This window comes from Pelophylax lessonae (assembly GCF_965119305.1).
Source record: "Pelophylax lessonae genome assembly, chromosome: 13".
NCBI lineage: Eukaryota > Metazoa > Chordata > Amphibia > Anura > Ranidae > Pelophylax > Pelophylax lessonae.
Genome location: NC_138780.1, coordinates 6,709,444 through 6,721,974, shown reverse-complemented (window position 1 = coordinate 6,721,974; position 12,531 = coordinate 6,709,444). Strand labels below are relative to the sequence as shown.

At 42.1% G+C, this 12,531-nt stretch overlaps 1 protein-coding gene across 3 annotated transcripts in view; it reads left to right on the top strand.

The window, feature by feature from the left end:
- Positions 1 to 12,531, top strand: part of ARHGEF2 (Rho/Rac guanine nucleotide exchange factor 2) — a 150,315-nt gene that overhangs the window by 128,239 nt on the left and 9,545 nt on the right. For all 3 annotated transcript variants that reach the window (XM_082275564.1, XM_082275565.1, XM_082275566.1), the window contains 8 exons: positions 899 to 1,024; positions 1,124 to 1,241; positions 6,074 to 6,322; positions 8,092 to 8,168; positions 8,289 to 8,458; positions 9,562 to 9,629; positions 10,777 to 10,965; positions 11,660 to 11,755. In XM_082275564.1, the coding sequence (XP_082131690.1) occupies positions 899 to 1,024; positions 1,124 to 1,241; positions 6,074 to 6,322; positions 8,092 to 8,168; positions 8,289 to 8,458; positions 9,562 to 9,629; positions 10,777 to 10,965; positions 11,660 to 11,755 (1,093 nt within the window). The remainder of the gene's footprint in view (positions 1 to 898; positions 1,025 to 1,123; positions 1,242 to 6,073; positions 6,323 to 8,091; positions 8,169 to 8,288; positions 8,459 to 9,561; positions 9,630 to 10,776; positions 10,966 to 11,659; positions 11,756 to 12,531) is intronic.

Here is a 12,531-nt window from a genome sequence, read left to right as displayed (position 1 = left end):
TTGGGTCTCTTGGATCGAGGACTTAGAGGGAAGTGCAGGGATAAATTTCAAAGTTTGGGTCTCTTGGATCGAGGACTTAGAGGGAAGTGCAGAGATAAATTTCAAAGTTTGGGTCTCTTGGATCGAGGACTAAGAGGGAAGTGCAGAGATAAATTTCAAAGTTTGGGTCTCTTGGATCGAGGACTAAGAGGGAAGTGCAGAGATAAATTTCAAAGTTTGGGTCTCTTACATTGAGGACTTAGAGGGAAGTGCAGAGATAAATTTCAAAGTTTGGGTCTCTTGGATCGAGGACTTAGAGGGAAGTGCAGAGATAAATTTCAAAGTTTGGGTCTCTTGGATCGAGGACTTAGAGGGAAGTGCAGAGATAAATTTCAAAGTTTGGGTCTCTTACATTGAGGACTTAGAGGGAAGTGCAGAGATAAATTTCAAAGTTTGGGTCTCTTGGATCGAGGACTAAGAGGGAAGTGCAGAGATAAATTTCAAAGTTTGGGTCTCTTACATTGAGGACTTAGAGGGAAGTGCAGAGATAAATTTCAAAGTTTGGGTCTCTTGGATCGAGGACTAAGAGGGAAGTGCAGAATTAATTTTCAAAGTTTGATCTGCTTTAGATGGTACCAAAGAGTTGGACAACTAAAATATAGTCTCCCGATTAGACCAATCTCTAGATACATATACAGAAAGAAGATCAAATAAAGGTCCCAAAGGGTTTATAAAGTACAACCAGACTTGTAAACGGCCCCAGTGATGTTTTTGGAAAGCTGAGTCTCACCAAGGACAAAACTCTTGGAGAAGGTCCTCCTGGTGAAATGGAGGGTTTAGAAACTTGTCATTCTGAGTCTATACCATGGAGTTGTTGGGGATGAAGATTTATTTTGGGGTGACTTTGCCTTTATTGTAGTTTTCAGGGACCAACGCAGAGCACATGAAGAAGGCCTACACCGAGTTTTGCAGCCAGCATCAAAAGGCGGTGAAGCTGTACAAGGAGCTCTTCTCCCGAGACAAGAAGTTCCAGCAGCTCATACGGGTGAGTTTTGTTGAGGTCTTGGGGGGGGGGGGGGGTGGTTAGGTATTCTGTTGCCTGCTTATCTCCATGACTTGATTTGACCCTCCTGGTCTTCCACAGAAAATGACCCGCTCCCAACTACTCCGAAGACACGGTGTGCCAGAATGTATCCTACTGGTGACCCAGAGGATCACCAAGTACCCGGTTCTCATCGATCGGATACTTCAGAACTCCAAAGGTAGGCAAGTTGCGTCCGTATGCCGGCCGTGTGCGTCTTCTGCCTACTAGAGATCTGCACAACCGAAACATTTCTTTAGTTACGGTTACGTTTGTTACCCACTTTCCAACCAGGCCAATTCTGACACTTCTCACATACATGTAAATATCGACTTTTCTTTTGCTAGAAAATGACTTTGACCCCTCAATTTGAAAAAAAAAACACATTTATTATGTAAAAAAAAACTTTGAGGAAAAAAAAAATATATATATATACAAAATTATTATTATACAGGATTTCTATAGCGCCAACAGTTTGCGCAGCGCTTAACAAAATGAAGGCAGACATTACAGTTACAATACAATTTGGAACAAAAGGAATCAGTGGGCCCTGCTCGTTAGAGCTTACAATCTAAAAATTTATATATATGTTATTTTACATAAATACATCCATCCATCTAGATATTTATATATATATATATATATATATATATATATACATTTTTTTTTTTATCAGATAATTTCCATAAACAATTTTTTTTTTTTCCAAATCTAATTTTATTTTACATGAATAATATCGGATTAAAAAAAAAAAGATTTATTTAATTAAAATAAAATGTGACATAAAGAAAAAAAAAAAATATATATATATATTATTATTATACGGGATTTATATAGCACCAACAGTTTGCGCAGCGCTTAACAAAATGAAGGCAGACATTACAGTTACAATACAATTTGGAACAAAAGGAATCAGTGGGCCCTGCTCGTTAGAGCTTACAATCTAAAAATATATATATATGTTATTTTACATAAATAATACATCCATCCATCTAGATATTTATATATATATATATATATATATATATATATATATTTTTTTTTTTTTTTTATCAGATAATTTTCATAAACAATTTTTTTTTTTCAAATCTAATTTTATTCTACATGAATAATATCGGATTAAAAAAAAAAAGTTTTATTTTTGTAAAATAAAATGTGACGTAAAAAAAAATATATATATATATATATAAATATATATATATATGTGTGTGTGTATTATTTATGTAAAATATAAAATTGGATTTAAAAAAAATATATATATTATTTATGTAGAATAGAATCGGATTAAAAAAAAGAAAAAGTATTATTTATGTAAAATAAAATCTGACGTAAAAAAATAAATAAAAATTATATATATATATATATATATATATATATATATATATCTATCTATCTATATAAAATGTAAAATAGAATCTGATGTAAAAAAATTATATATATGTGTGTGTATATATTTTGCTTTTTTACATAAATAATACATTTTTTTTTTTAAATCATATTTTATATCACATATAATACATTTTTTTTGCTACCAGATTTTATTTTACATAAATAATATATATATATATAAATAATATATGTATATATATTTTTTTTTTAATCAGATTTTATTTTACATAAACAAAACAATCAAAAAAAAAAAAACAAAACAACAAATTCCCTTTCCCCTTCCTCAACTTTCTTCCTCTCTTCTTTCCTTACTGCCTCTCCATTGAAATGAATGGAAACCCTGGCAAAAACGCATCAAAAAAACGTGACGCCCCGCAGCAAAAAAGCATATGCGTGCTTGCCGCATTTTTGCAACGGAGCAGTGTGAAAGCAGCCTAAGTAGGAATCATCATCTTATTTCACTTTTACACCCTACTGTGTTTATTGCAATATGTTTCCATTTCATTTTTTAAAATAAAGAAAAATGTTAATGCAACAAAAAAAATTAAACGGATTAAAATTATTCAGATCATTAAGACATTGTCATAGTTACATAGTTTGTCAGGTTGAAAAAAAGACACAAGTCCACCTAGTTCAAACAATAAAAGAAGAAACAAAAATCAAGAAATAAAAGAAAATCAAGAAATAAAGTAATTTCTTGATTTTTTTTTTTATGTTTTTTTTTTATTTTGGATAGGTCAAACATTAAAAAAGGTCCAAATTAAACAAATTCATTTTGTAGTTTCATTATAATTTTATTTCGGATTTGTTGAAACTCGTTACTATTGTGTAATAACGAAAATGTAATCCGAATTTAATTTCGTAACGAAACAAATCGCACGTGTCTCCTGCGCACCATCATGTTGTCTAAAAGGGTGTCAGTCCATCCAGAGACGATAGTTTGGTGATTGCTGGAGAATTAAAACCAACCGGCATTTTCTTCCATTTCTCAAGAACTCCGTTGGTGAGATTTCTGTGCCGAGTTTCTGGGGAATTACAGTAAGGAGGTCTCACTTTTGGAGACCTATAGGAAGCCAAGGACAGACCACCCCCGGCTCCTGCTATACTGGAATTCTAATATTTGGGTGGACTGGCCCTTTTATGTCTGTGGATATTGGTATAGGCCTGCCCAGGGTGATTCTCTAGGGGGGCTTTAGTGATTGGTGTAAGCCAGGGGTCTCCACACTTTCTAAACAAAGGGTCATTTTACTGTTTTTCAGACTTTAGGGGGGCCGGAATGTGGCCAGTGGGGGTACAAAAGGTTCTGACAACAGTGGAGACAAAACAATGACCCATCTTTGGTGTCCATGAGAGGAATTGTTCCCCATCATTGGGAAAAAATTGTGCCCATCGTTGATGTAATTGGGAGGAAATGCGCCCCATCACTGGGAGGAAATATGCCCCATCATTGGTGTCCAGTAGAGGAATTGTCCCCCCATCATTGTGAAAAAATTGTGCCCCATCGTTGGTGTCACTGGAAGGAATTGTGCACCATAATTGGTGTCCAGTAGAGGAATTGTCCCCCCGTCATTGGGAAAAAATTGTGCCCCATCGTTGGTGTCACTGGAAGGAATTGTGCACCATCGTTGGTGTCCAGTAGAGGAATTGTCCTCTGTCATTGGGAAAAAAAATTGTGCCACAATCGGTGAGGTCATTCAGCCCAATTGTTGGTGTCATTATGAGGAACTGTGCCCCATCGTTGGTGTCCATGAGAGTAATTGTTCCCCTTCATTGGTGTCAGTGGGAAAAAAATTGTGTCCCATCGTTGATGTCATTCGTCCCAATTGTTGGTGTCCCTAGGAGGAATTGTGCCCCATCCTTGGTGTCTTTGGAAGGAATTGTTCCCCATTGTCGGTGTCACTTGGAGGAATTGTTCTCCATTGTTGGTGTCCATGAGGGGAATTGTGCCCCATCATCGATGTCATTGAGAAGACCTTGTGCCCCATCGTTGATGTCATTCAGCTTAATTGTTGGAGGAATTGTGCCCCATCATTGGTGTCAGTGGGAGGAATAGTGCCCCATCATTGGTGTCAGTGGGAGGAATAGTGTCCCATCATTGGTGTCAGTAAGAGGAATAGTGTCCCATCATTGGTGTCAGTGGGAGGAATAGTGCCCCATCATTGGTGTCAGTGGGGGTGGAATTGTGCCCCATCATTGGTGTCAGTGGGAGGAATAGTGCCCCATCATTGGTGTCAGTGGGAGCAATAGTGTCCCATCATTGGTGTCAGTTGGTGGAATAGTGTTCCATCATTGGTATCAGTGGGAGGAATAGTGCCCCATCATTGGTGTCAGTGGGAGGAATAGTGTCCCATCATTGGTATCAGTGGGAGGAATAGTGCCCCATCATTGGTGTCAGTGGGAGGAATAGTGCCCCATCATTGGTGTCAGTGGGAGGAATAGTGTCCCATCATTGGCGTCAGTTGGTGGAATAGTGTCCCATCATTGGTATCAGTGGGAGGAATAGTGCCCCATCATTGGTATCAGTGGGAGGAATAGTGCCCCATCGTTGGTGTCAGTGGGAGGAATAGTGTCCCATCATTGGTATCAGTGGGAGGAATAGTGTCCCATCATTGGTGTCAGTGGGAGGAATACTGCCCCATCATTGGTGTCAGTTGGTGGAATAGTGTCCCATCATTGGTATCAGTGGGAGGAATAGTGTCCCATCATTGGTGTCAGTGGGAGGAATAGTGCCCCATCATTGGTGTCAGTTGGTGGAATAGTGTCCCATCATTGGTATCACTGGAAGGAATAGTGCCCCATCATTGGTATCAGTGGGAGGAATAGTGCCCCATCATTGGTGTCAGTGGGAGGAATAGTGCCCCATCATTGGTGTCAGTGGGAGGAATAGTGCCCCATCATTGGTATCAGTGGGAGGAATAGTGCCCCATCATTGGTGTCAGTGGGAGGAATAGTGCCCCATCATTGGTGTCAGTGGGAGGAATAGTGCCCCATCATTGGTGTCAGTGGGGGTGGAATTGTGCCCCATCATTGGTGTCAGTGGGAGGAATAGTGTCCCATCATTGGTGTCAGTGGGATGAATAGTGCCCCATCATTGGTATCAGTGGGAGGAATAGTGCCCCATCATTGGTGTCAGTGGGAGGAATAGTGCCCCCTTTATTGGCATCAGTGGGGGTGGAATTGTGCCCCATCATTGTTGTCAGTAGGAGGAATAGTGCCCCATCATTGGTATCAGTGGGAGGAATAGTGCCCCATCATTGGTGTCTGTAGGGGTGGAATTGTGCCCCATTGTTGGTATCCGTGGATGAAATAGTGCCCCAAGGGCCAGATAAAGGCAAGCAAAGGGCCACAGTTTGGAGACCACTGGTATAAACATACAACTAAAAGCAAAAATCTTCTCCAGCAATTTTTTTCTTTGTTCCTTTTATATGACTAAAAGAGAAATTGGTGTATTTACCCGTTTTAAAGAATCAAATATATATTTTAAAAATTTGGTTAAATAGGAAAAAATAAAAAACTGAAAGTCCATAGTCAACTCTCCGAAAATCTTTGTATTTCAGCATTATAATATAAAATACTGCACTGGATATATTTTTTTTTCTTGTGACATTGATAAATTATCTGTAGGTGATGAGGAGGAGTACCAGGATCTGGCGGCCTCCCTGACCTTAGTGAAGGAACTCATCACCTCCATCGACCAGGAGGTCTACAACTACGAGAAGAACCTGCGACTGCAGGAGATCTACCAGAAAGTGGACAGCAAGTCCGCCGCCTCCGTCCAAGGCGAGTTTTGCTTCGGCAAAGAGGAGCTACTAAGACGGAAGCTTGTCCACGAAGGGTCCCTGCTGTGGAAGACCGCCGCTGGCCGTTTCAAAGGTACGAGGGAAAAGGGGGGGGGGGGGTGTGGAGGTGTAAGCCTTGAGGCCAGCTTGGTCATGTTCTTGTCTGTAAACCAAGATGGCCACTACGTCAGTCCAGCTTTTGAGAAATTCTGCAACTAAGGCCACTTTCACACTTGTGCGACTTGGGACTGCAAAGTCATACCCCATGATTTCCAATGAGTAGCATTCATATCTGTGGGACTTTAACCACTTAAGTTTACCCAGAAGATTTTACCCCCTTCCTGACCAGGGCCTATTTTGCGATTCGGGACTGCATGACTTTAACGGACAATTGCGCGGTCGTGCGACGCTGTACCTAAACAAATTTGACGTCCTTTTTTCCCCACAAACAGAGCTTTCTTTTGGTGGTATTTGATCACCTGTGCAATTTTTTGATCATGCGCTTTAACCACTTAAGCCCCGGAAGATTTTACCCCCATTCCGACCAGGGGGTTTTTTGCGATTTTTTACTGCGTGACTTTAACGGACAATTGCGCGGTCGTGCGACGCCGTACCTAAACGAATTTGACGTCTTTTTTTTCCCACAAACAGAGCTTTCTTTTGGTGGTATTTGATCACCTGTGCGATTTTTTGATCATGCGCTATAAACAAAAAAAGAGCGAAATTTTTTGCAAAAATAACAATATTTTTCACATTTTTTTATATGAAATTCCCCCCCAAAAAAATGTAAAAATCAAAATTTTTTAACATTTTTGGCCAATTTGTTTTCTGCTACATATGCTTGGTAAAAAAAAATCACAATAAGCGTATTTTGATTGGTTTGCGCAAAAGTTATTGCGTTTACTAACTAAGGGAAAGATTTATGTCATTTTTGTTGTTTTTTTTTTTTAGTAATGGCGGCGATCTGGGTTTTTTGTTTTTTGCGGGACTGCGGCGGACAGATCGGACCCTTGACTGACATTTTTGACACTTTTGGGGGTACCAGTGACATTTCTACAGTAATCAGTGCTATACATATGCACTGTTACTGTAAAAATGACACTGGGAGGGAAGGGGTTAACTTTATTGGGGAAGGAGGGGTAAAGTGTGTCCCTAGGGGCGTGATTCTAACTGTGATTGGACATGGCTACTGGTGTAAGAACAGAGATCAACGGTCCTACATAGTAGAACCGTCTGATCTCCTGTTTTACACAGGGAAGAATGACAGGCGGCTTTGTTTACATTAGCCGCCTGCCTTTCTCCCTTCATGGCGGACGATCGCGAGTGACCGGCGGACATCGGGTTCGCCGGTCACACGCACGGACTTGTTAGGGAACGAGCCGGGACGGGAGCGCGCCTCCGAGGGCGCGCGCTCGCCCGCTATTGGCTCACAAGCTAGTGACGTACCAATACGTGACTTTTCCATGGCTGGGGGTGCCCGCCGCAGTATATGTACTTGCGGCGGTCGGCAACCGGTTAAAGTAGTCCCTGCACTACTTTGGTCCGAGTTTGATTCGACCTGAGGTCCATGGACCTCAAGATTACACAGGCATTGCTTCAATTTGCGGCAAAGTCGGGCGACTTTTAGATCGTACAAGTGTGAAAGTGTTTTAGGCTGAAGTTTGTAGTTGCTAGATGACTAGTGAGTTTCAGGCTACACAACACTTGTTAGGAACAAGAAGTGGTGAGAATTATTTCCAGTAAGACGACTACAACAAAACTTAGAGTAGTAGACATTATAGAAGGTTACTGAAAAGAAAAACAAGGGTTTTAGCCATTCTGTATGCTTTCCAAGATATTGATTGTAGATCTTTTCTCACCCAGATGTCATCATGCTGCTAATGACCGATGTCCTGATTCTTCTCCAAGAAAAGGACCAAAAGTACTACTTTCCAACCCTGGTAAGAAGTTAAAAAGACATCCTCCAATGGCCTCAGAAAAGCTTCTCCAAATGGTCTTCTGCTTTGTCTTGGAAGATGTTCAGTTGATGACTAATCTTTTCTTCTCCCAATACATTGTAGGACAAGTCAGCCGTGATTTCATTACAAAACCTCATTGTCAGGGACATCGCCAATCAGGAGAAAGGGATGTTTCTGATCAGCAATAAGCCTCCAGAGATGTATGAAGTTCACTCAGCCTCACGGGAGGAGAGGAACACATGGATGAAGGTCATTGCACAGACAGTAAAAGTGTAAGTATGATTATAGGACAGAAGACTTATAGGTTTCTAACCAAGAGGGACAGAATTGGAGGCTAGATGGGTCCACCAGAATCAGAGGAAATACGGGTTCACTAAAATTGGAAGCTAGATGGATCCACCAGAATTAGAGGAGATACGGGTCCACTAGAAACGGGGGCTAGATTGGTCCACCAGAATTAGAGGAGATATGGGTCTACCAAAATGGGAAGCTAGATTGGTCCACCAGAATCAGAGGAGATACGGGTTCACCAGAATGGGAGGCTAGATGGGTCCACCAGAGTAAAAGAAGATACAGGTCCACTAAAATGGAAGGTTACATGGTTACACCAGAGTGGAAAGCATTACGGGTCCACCAGAATCAGAGGGCATACGGGTTCACCAGAATTGGAAGCTAGAATGATCCACCAGATTTAGAGGAGATATGGGTCCACTAGAAACGGGGGCTAGATGGATCCACCAGAATCAGAGGAGATACGGGTTCACCAGAATGGGAGGCTAGATGGATCCACCAGAATCAGAGGAGATACGGGTCCACTAGAAACGGGGGCTAGATGGGTCCACCAGAATTAGAGGAGATATAGGTCTTCAAAATGGGAAGCTAGATTGGTCCACCAGAATCAGAGGAGATACGGGTTCACCACAATTGGAAGCTAGATGGATCCACCAGAATCAGAGGAGATACAGGTCCACTAGAAATGGGGGCTAGATGCGTCCACCAGAATTAGAGGAGATATGGGTCTACCAATGTGGGAAGCTAGATTGGTTCACCAGAATCAGAGGAGATATGGGTTCACCAGAATGGGAGGCTAGATGGATCCACCAGAGTCAAAGAAGATACAGGTCCACTAAAATGGAAGGTTACATGGTTTCACCAGAGTGGAAAGCGTTACGGGTCCACCAGAATCAGAGGGCACACGGGTTCATCAGAATGGGCGGTTTTACCAGAGTGGGAAGCGATACGGGTCCCCCAGAAGGTGAAAACATGTGGGCTTAATAGGTCTCCCCAGAAGGTGAAGACATGTGGGTGCACCTCGGTCAGGCAGTCCCAGAGATTTGTTGAAGCCAAATCATGTGACCTTTTTCTTTCCTTTCAGATGTCCAAAACGGGAGGAATTCCCTCTGATTGAAACCGAAGTGGAAGCCAAATTAAGGAAATTGAAAGGTAAGTGCTGTACTTCTTCTACATTAAAGAGGTCTACAGAAAAAAAAAAATTAAAATAGTTCTTGTGGACATCCAGGCTGGGTCTGAATTCAAATTCACAATCGTATATTAGCTATTGGGGTTGTCACATTTCCTCAAGCAGATGGTGGCCTGTGGAAGCTAATAAAATTTGTGTAGCTCATAGGGGATATTTGAATTAGTGACCAAGCCCGGCTCGGTGGGAGGGATCCTACGGGGCCACCCCTAAGCAAATTTTGCTCCGTTCATCAGGAACTGGCTGAAATTTGAACAGCTTAACTCAGGACACAGTAGCTCTTATTATTGGGGAAGCTAGATGGGTCCACCAGAATGGGAGGTTACAGGGTTTCACCAGAGTGGGAAGAAATAGGGGTCCACCAGAATTGGCGGTTACACAGTTTCACCAGAGTGGGAAGCGATACGGGTCCACCAGAATGGGGGGGGTTACACGATTTCACCAGAGTGGGAAGAAATACGGGTTCACCAGAGTGGGAAGAGATACGGGTTCACCAGAGTGGGAAGAGATACGGGTTCACCAGAGTGGGAAGAAATACAGGTTCACCAGAGTGGAAGAAATACGGGTTCACCAGAGTGGGAACCGATACGGGTCTATCAGAGTAAGAGGAGATACGGGTCCACAAGAATGAGCGGACATACAAAACCAGTAGCACTCATTATTGCATTTGTTTTACCATAGTCAACTGACGACAGTCTACCTCTACTTGCTTTGACCCACAGCATTTAAAAGACTCTTGCACCATGTCACGGGTCCTGGGCCTACTTCCACATTGCGAATGTAGAGAAATCCTTCGTGAAATGTGGGTGGAATATGAACTTTCCATTGCTTTAAAACCATTGATGGTCTTTTAGTAGTGCCAACTCTCAATTTGGGATGTTTGGCGCCTTAAAAGCTGTAGGGCCGCTCGATGCTCATTGCAGATATGAACATTTTCAGTGGTGCCGAAGAACTATTCCTTTCCTATTGCACAGTAGATCCTCAGACTTGTGTTCCCATTGCTGCATAAAAGACTGAGAATATGATTGGCTGTTGGGGGGGGGGGGGGTGATCATTTCTTTTTAGTCTGTACCTGTGTGTTGGACTTTAACCATTGTGTCTGTTTTCTGGCAGAGGTCATACAGCAGAGGGACTCGGAGGTGGCGGCCATCATGGAGGAGAAGGTGACACTGTTTTCAAAGGTGCTACAACTGCAGGCGGGAGAGGACGCGCCAGTCATGGGGAACACCCGCAAGCTATTCCGGACAGAATCAACGGACAGTTACCGCGGAGAGAAACTCATCGGTGAGGCCATCAAAGAAGGTGAGACACCTGGAAGAAGATTGAGAATATAGAACTTCATCAGTCTCTGCATCAGAGGAGCTTACACTCTAATGTCCCCTCCCCCACAGTCACACACTGTTATTATTCTACACTTATATATCTCTGACATATACAACAGCGCTGTACAGAGATCACTGAGCCAATCACATCAGTCTCTGTACCAGAGGAGCTTACACTCTAATGTCCCCTCCCCCCACAGTCACATCAGTCTCTGTACCAGAGGAGCTTACACTCTAATGTCCCCCTCCCCCACAGTCACATCAGTCTCTGTACCAGAGGAGCTTACACTCTAATGTCCCCTCCCCACAGTCACATCAGTCTCTGTACCAGAGGAGCTTACACTCTAATGTCCCCTCCCCCACAGTCACATCAGTCTCTGTACCAGAGGAGCTTACACTCTAATGTCCCCTCCCCCCACAGTCACATCAGTCTCTGTACCAGAGGAGCTTACACTCTAATATCCCCTCCCCCACAGTCACATCAGTCTCTGTACCAGAGGAGCTTACACTCTAATGTCCCCCCACAGTCACACTATAATTATTATCCCAGTAGAAGTGAACACAGTAATAATCATTGTGGGGTTGTATGATGTCTGTATTATATATATATATATATATATATATATATGCTGTGGATTAGCTGTAGCGCTGACTGTCCTCTTTTCCTCTCACAGTGGAAGCGTTGAAGGACGTCATTATAACGATAGGAAACGAGCAGCTGCTTACTGCCGATCACAATCACAGGTCTATCCCAGCCAGTGACCCCACACGTGAGTGTCCACCAGAGGGCGCTGCTCTCTGTTCTTTCCCATCTCATGACTTATGTCTGCCATTGCTTGAGTCCCCCGTACATGTCCCTCTCTGATAAATGTCATACCAGGGAGGAGAAATTCTCAACTTTGTCATTTAACCACTTAAGCCCCGGAGGATTTGGCTGCTCAAAGACCAGGGCCTATTTTGCGATTCGGCACTGCGTGACTTTAACGGACAATTGCGCGGTCGTGCGACGCTGTACCCAAATGAAATTAACGTCTTTTTTTCCCCACAAACAGAGCTTTCTTTTGGTGGTATTTGATCACCTGTACGATTTTTATTTTTTGCGCTATAAACAAAAAAAAGCGACAATTTGGAAAAAATAATATTTTTCACATTTTTTTTATATGAAATTCCCAAAAATAAAATGTAAAAATCAAAATTTAACATTTTAGTCCAATTTGTTTTCTGCTACATATTTGTGGTCAAAAAAAAAATGCAATAAGCGTATTTTGATTGGTTTGTGCAAAAGTTATTGTGTTTACTAACTAAGGGAAAGATTTCTGTCATTTTTGTTTTTTTTTTTAAAATGAGTAATGGCGGCGATCTGCGATTTTTTTTTTGCGGGACTGCGACATTGCGGCGGACAGATTGGACCCCTGACTGACATTTTTGACACTTTTGGGGGTAACAGTGACATTACTACAGTAATCAGTGCTATACATATGCACTGTTACTGTAAAAATGACACTGGCAGGGAAGGGGTTAACTTTGTTAGAGATCCAGGGGTTAA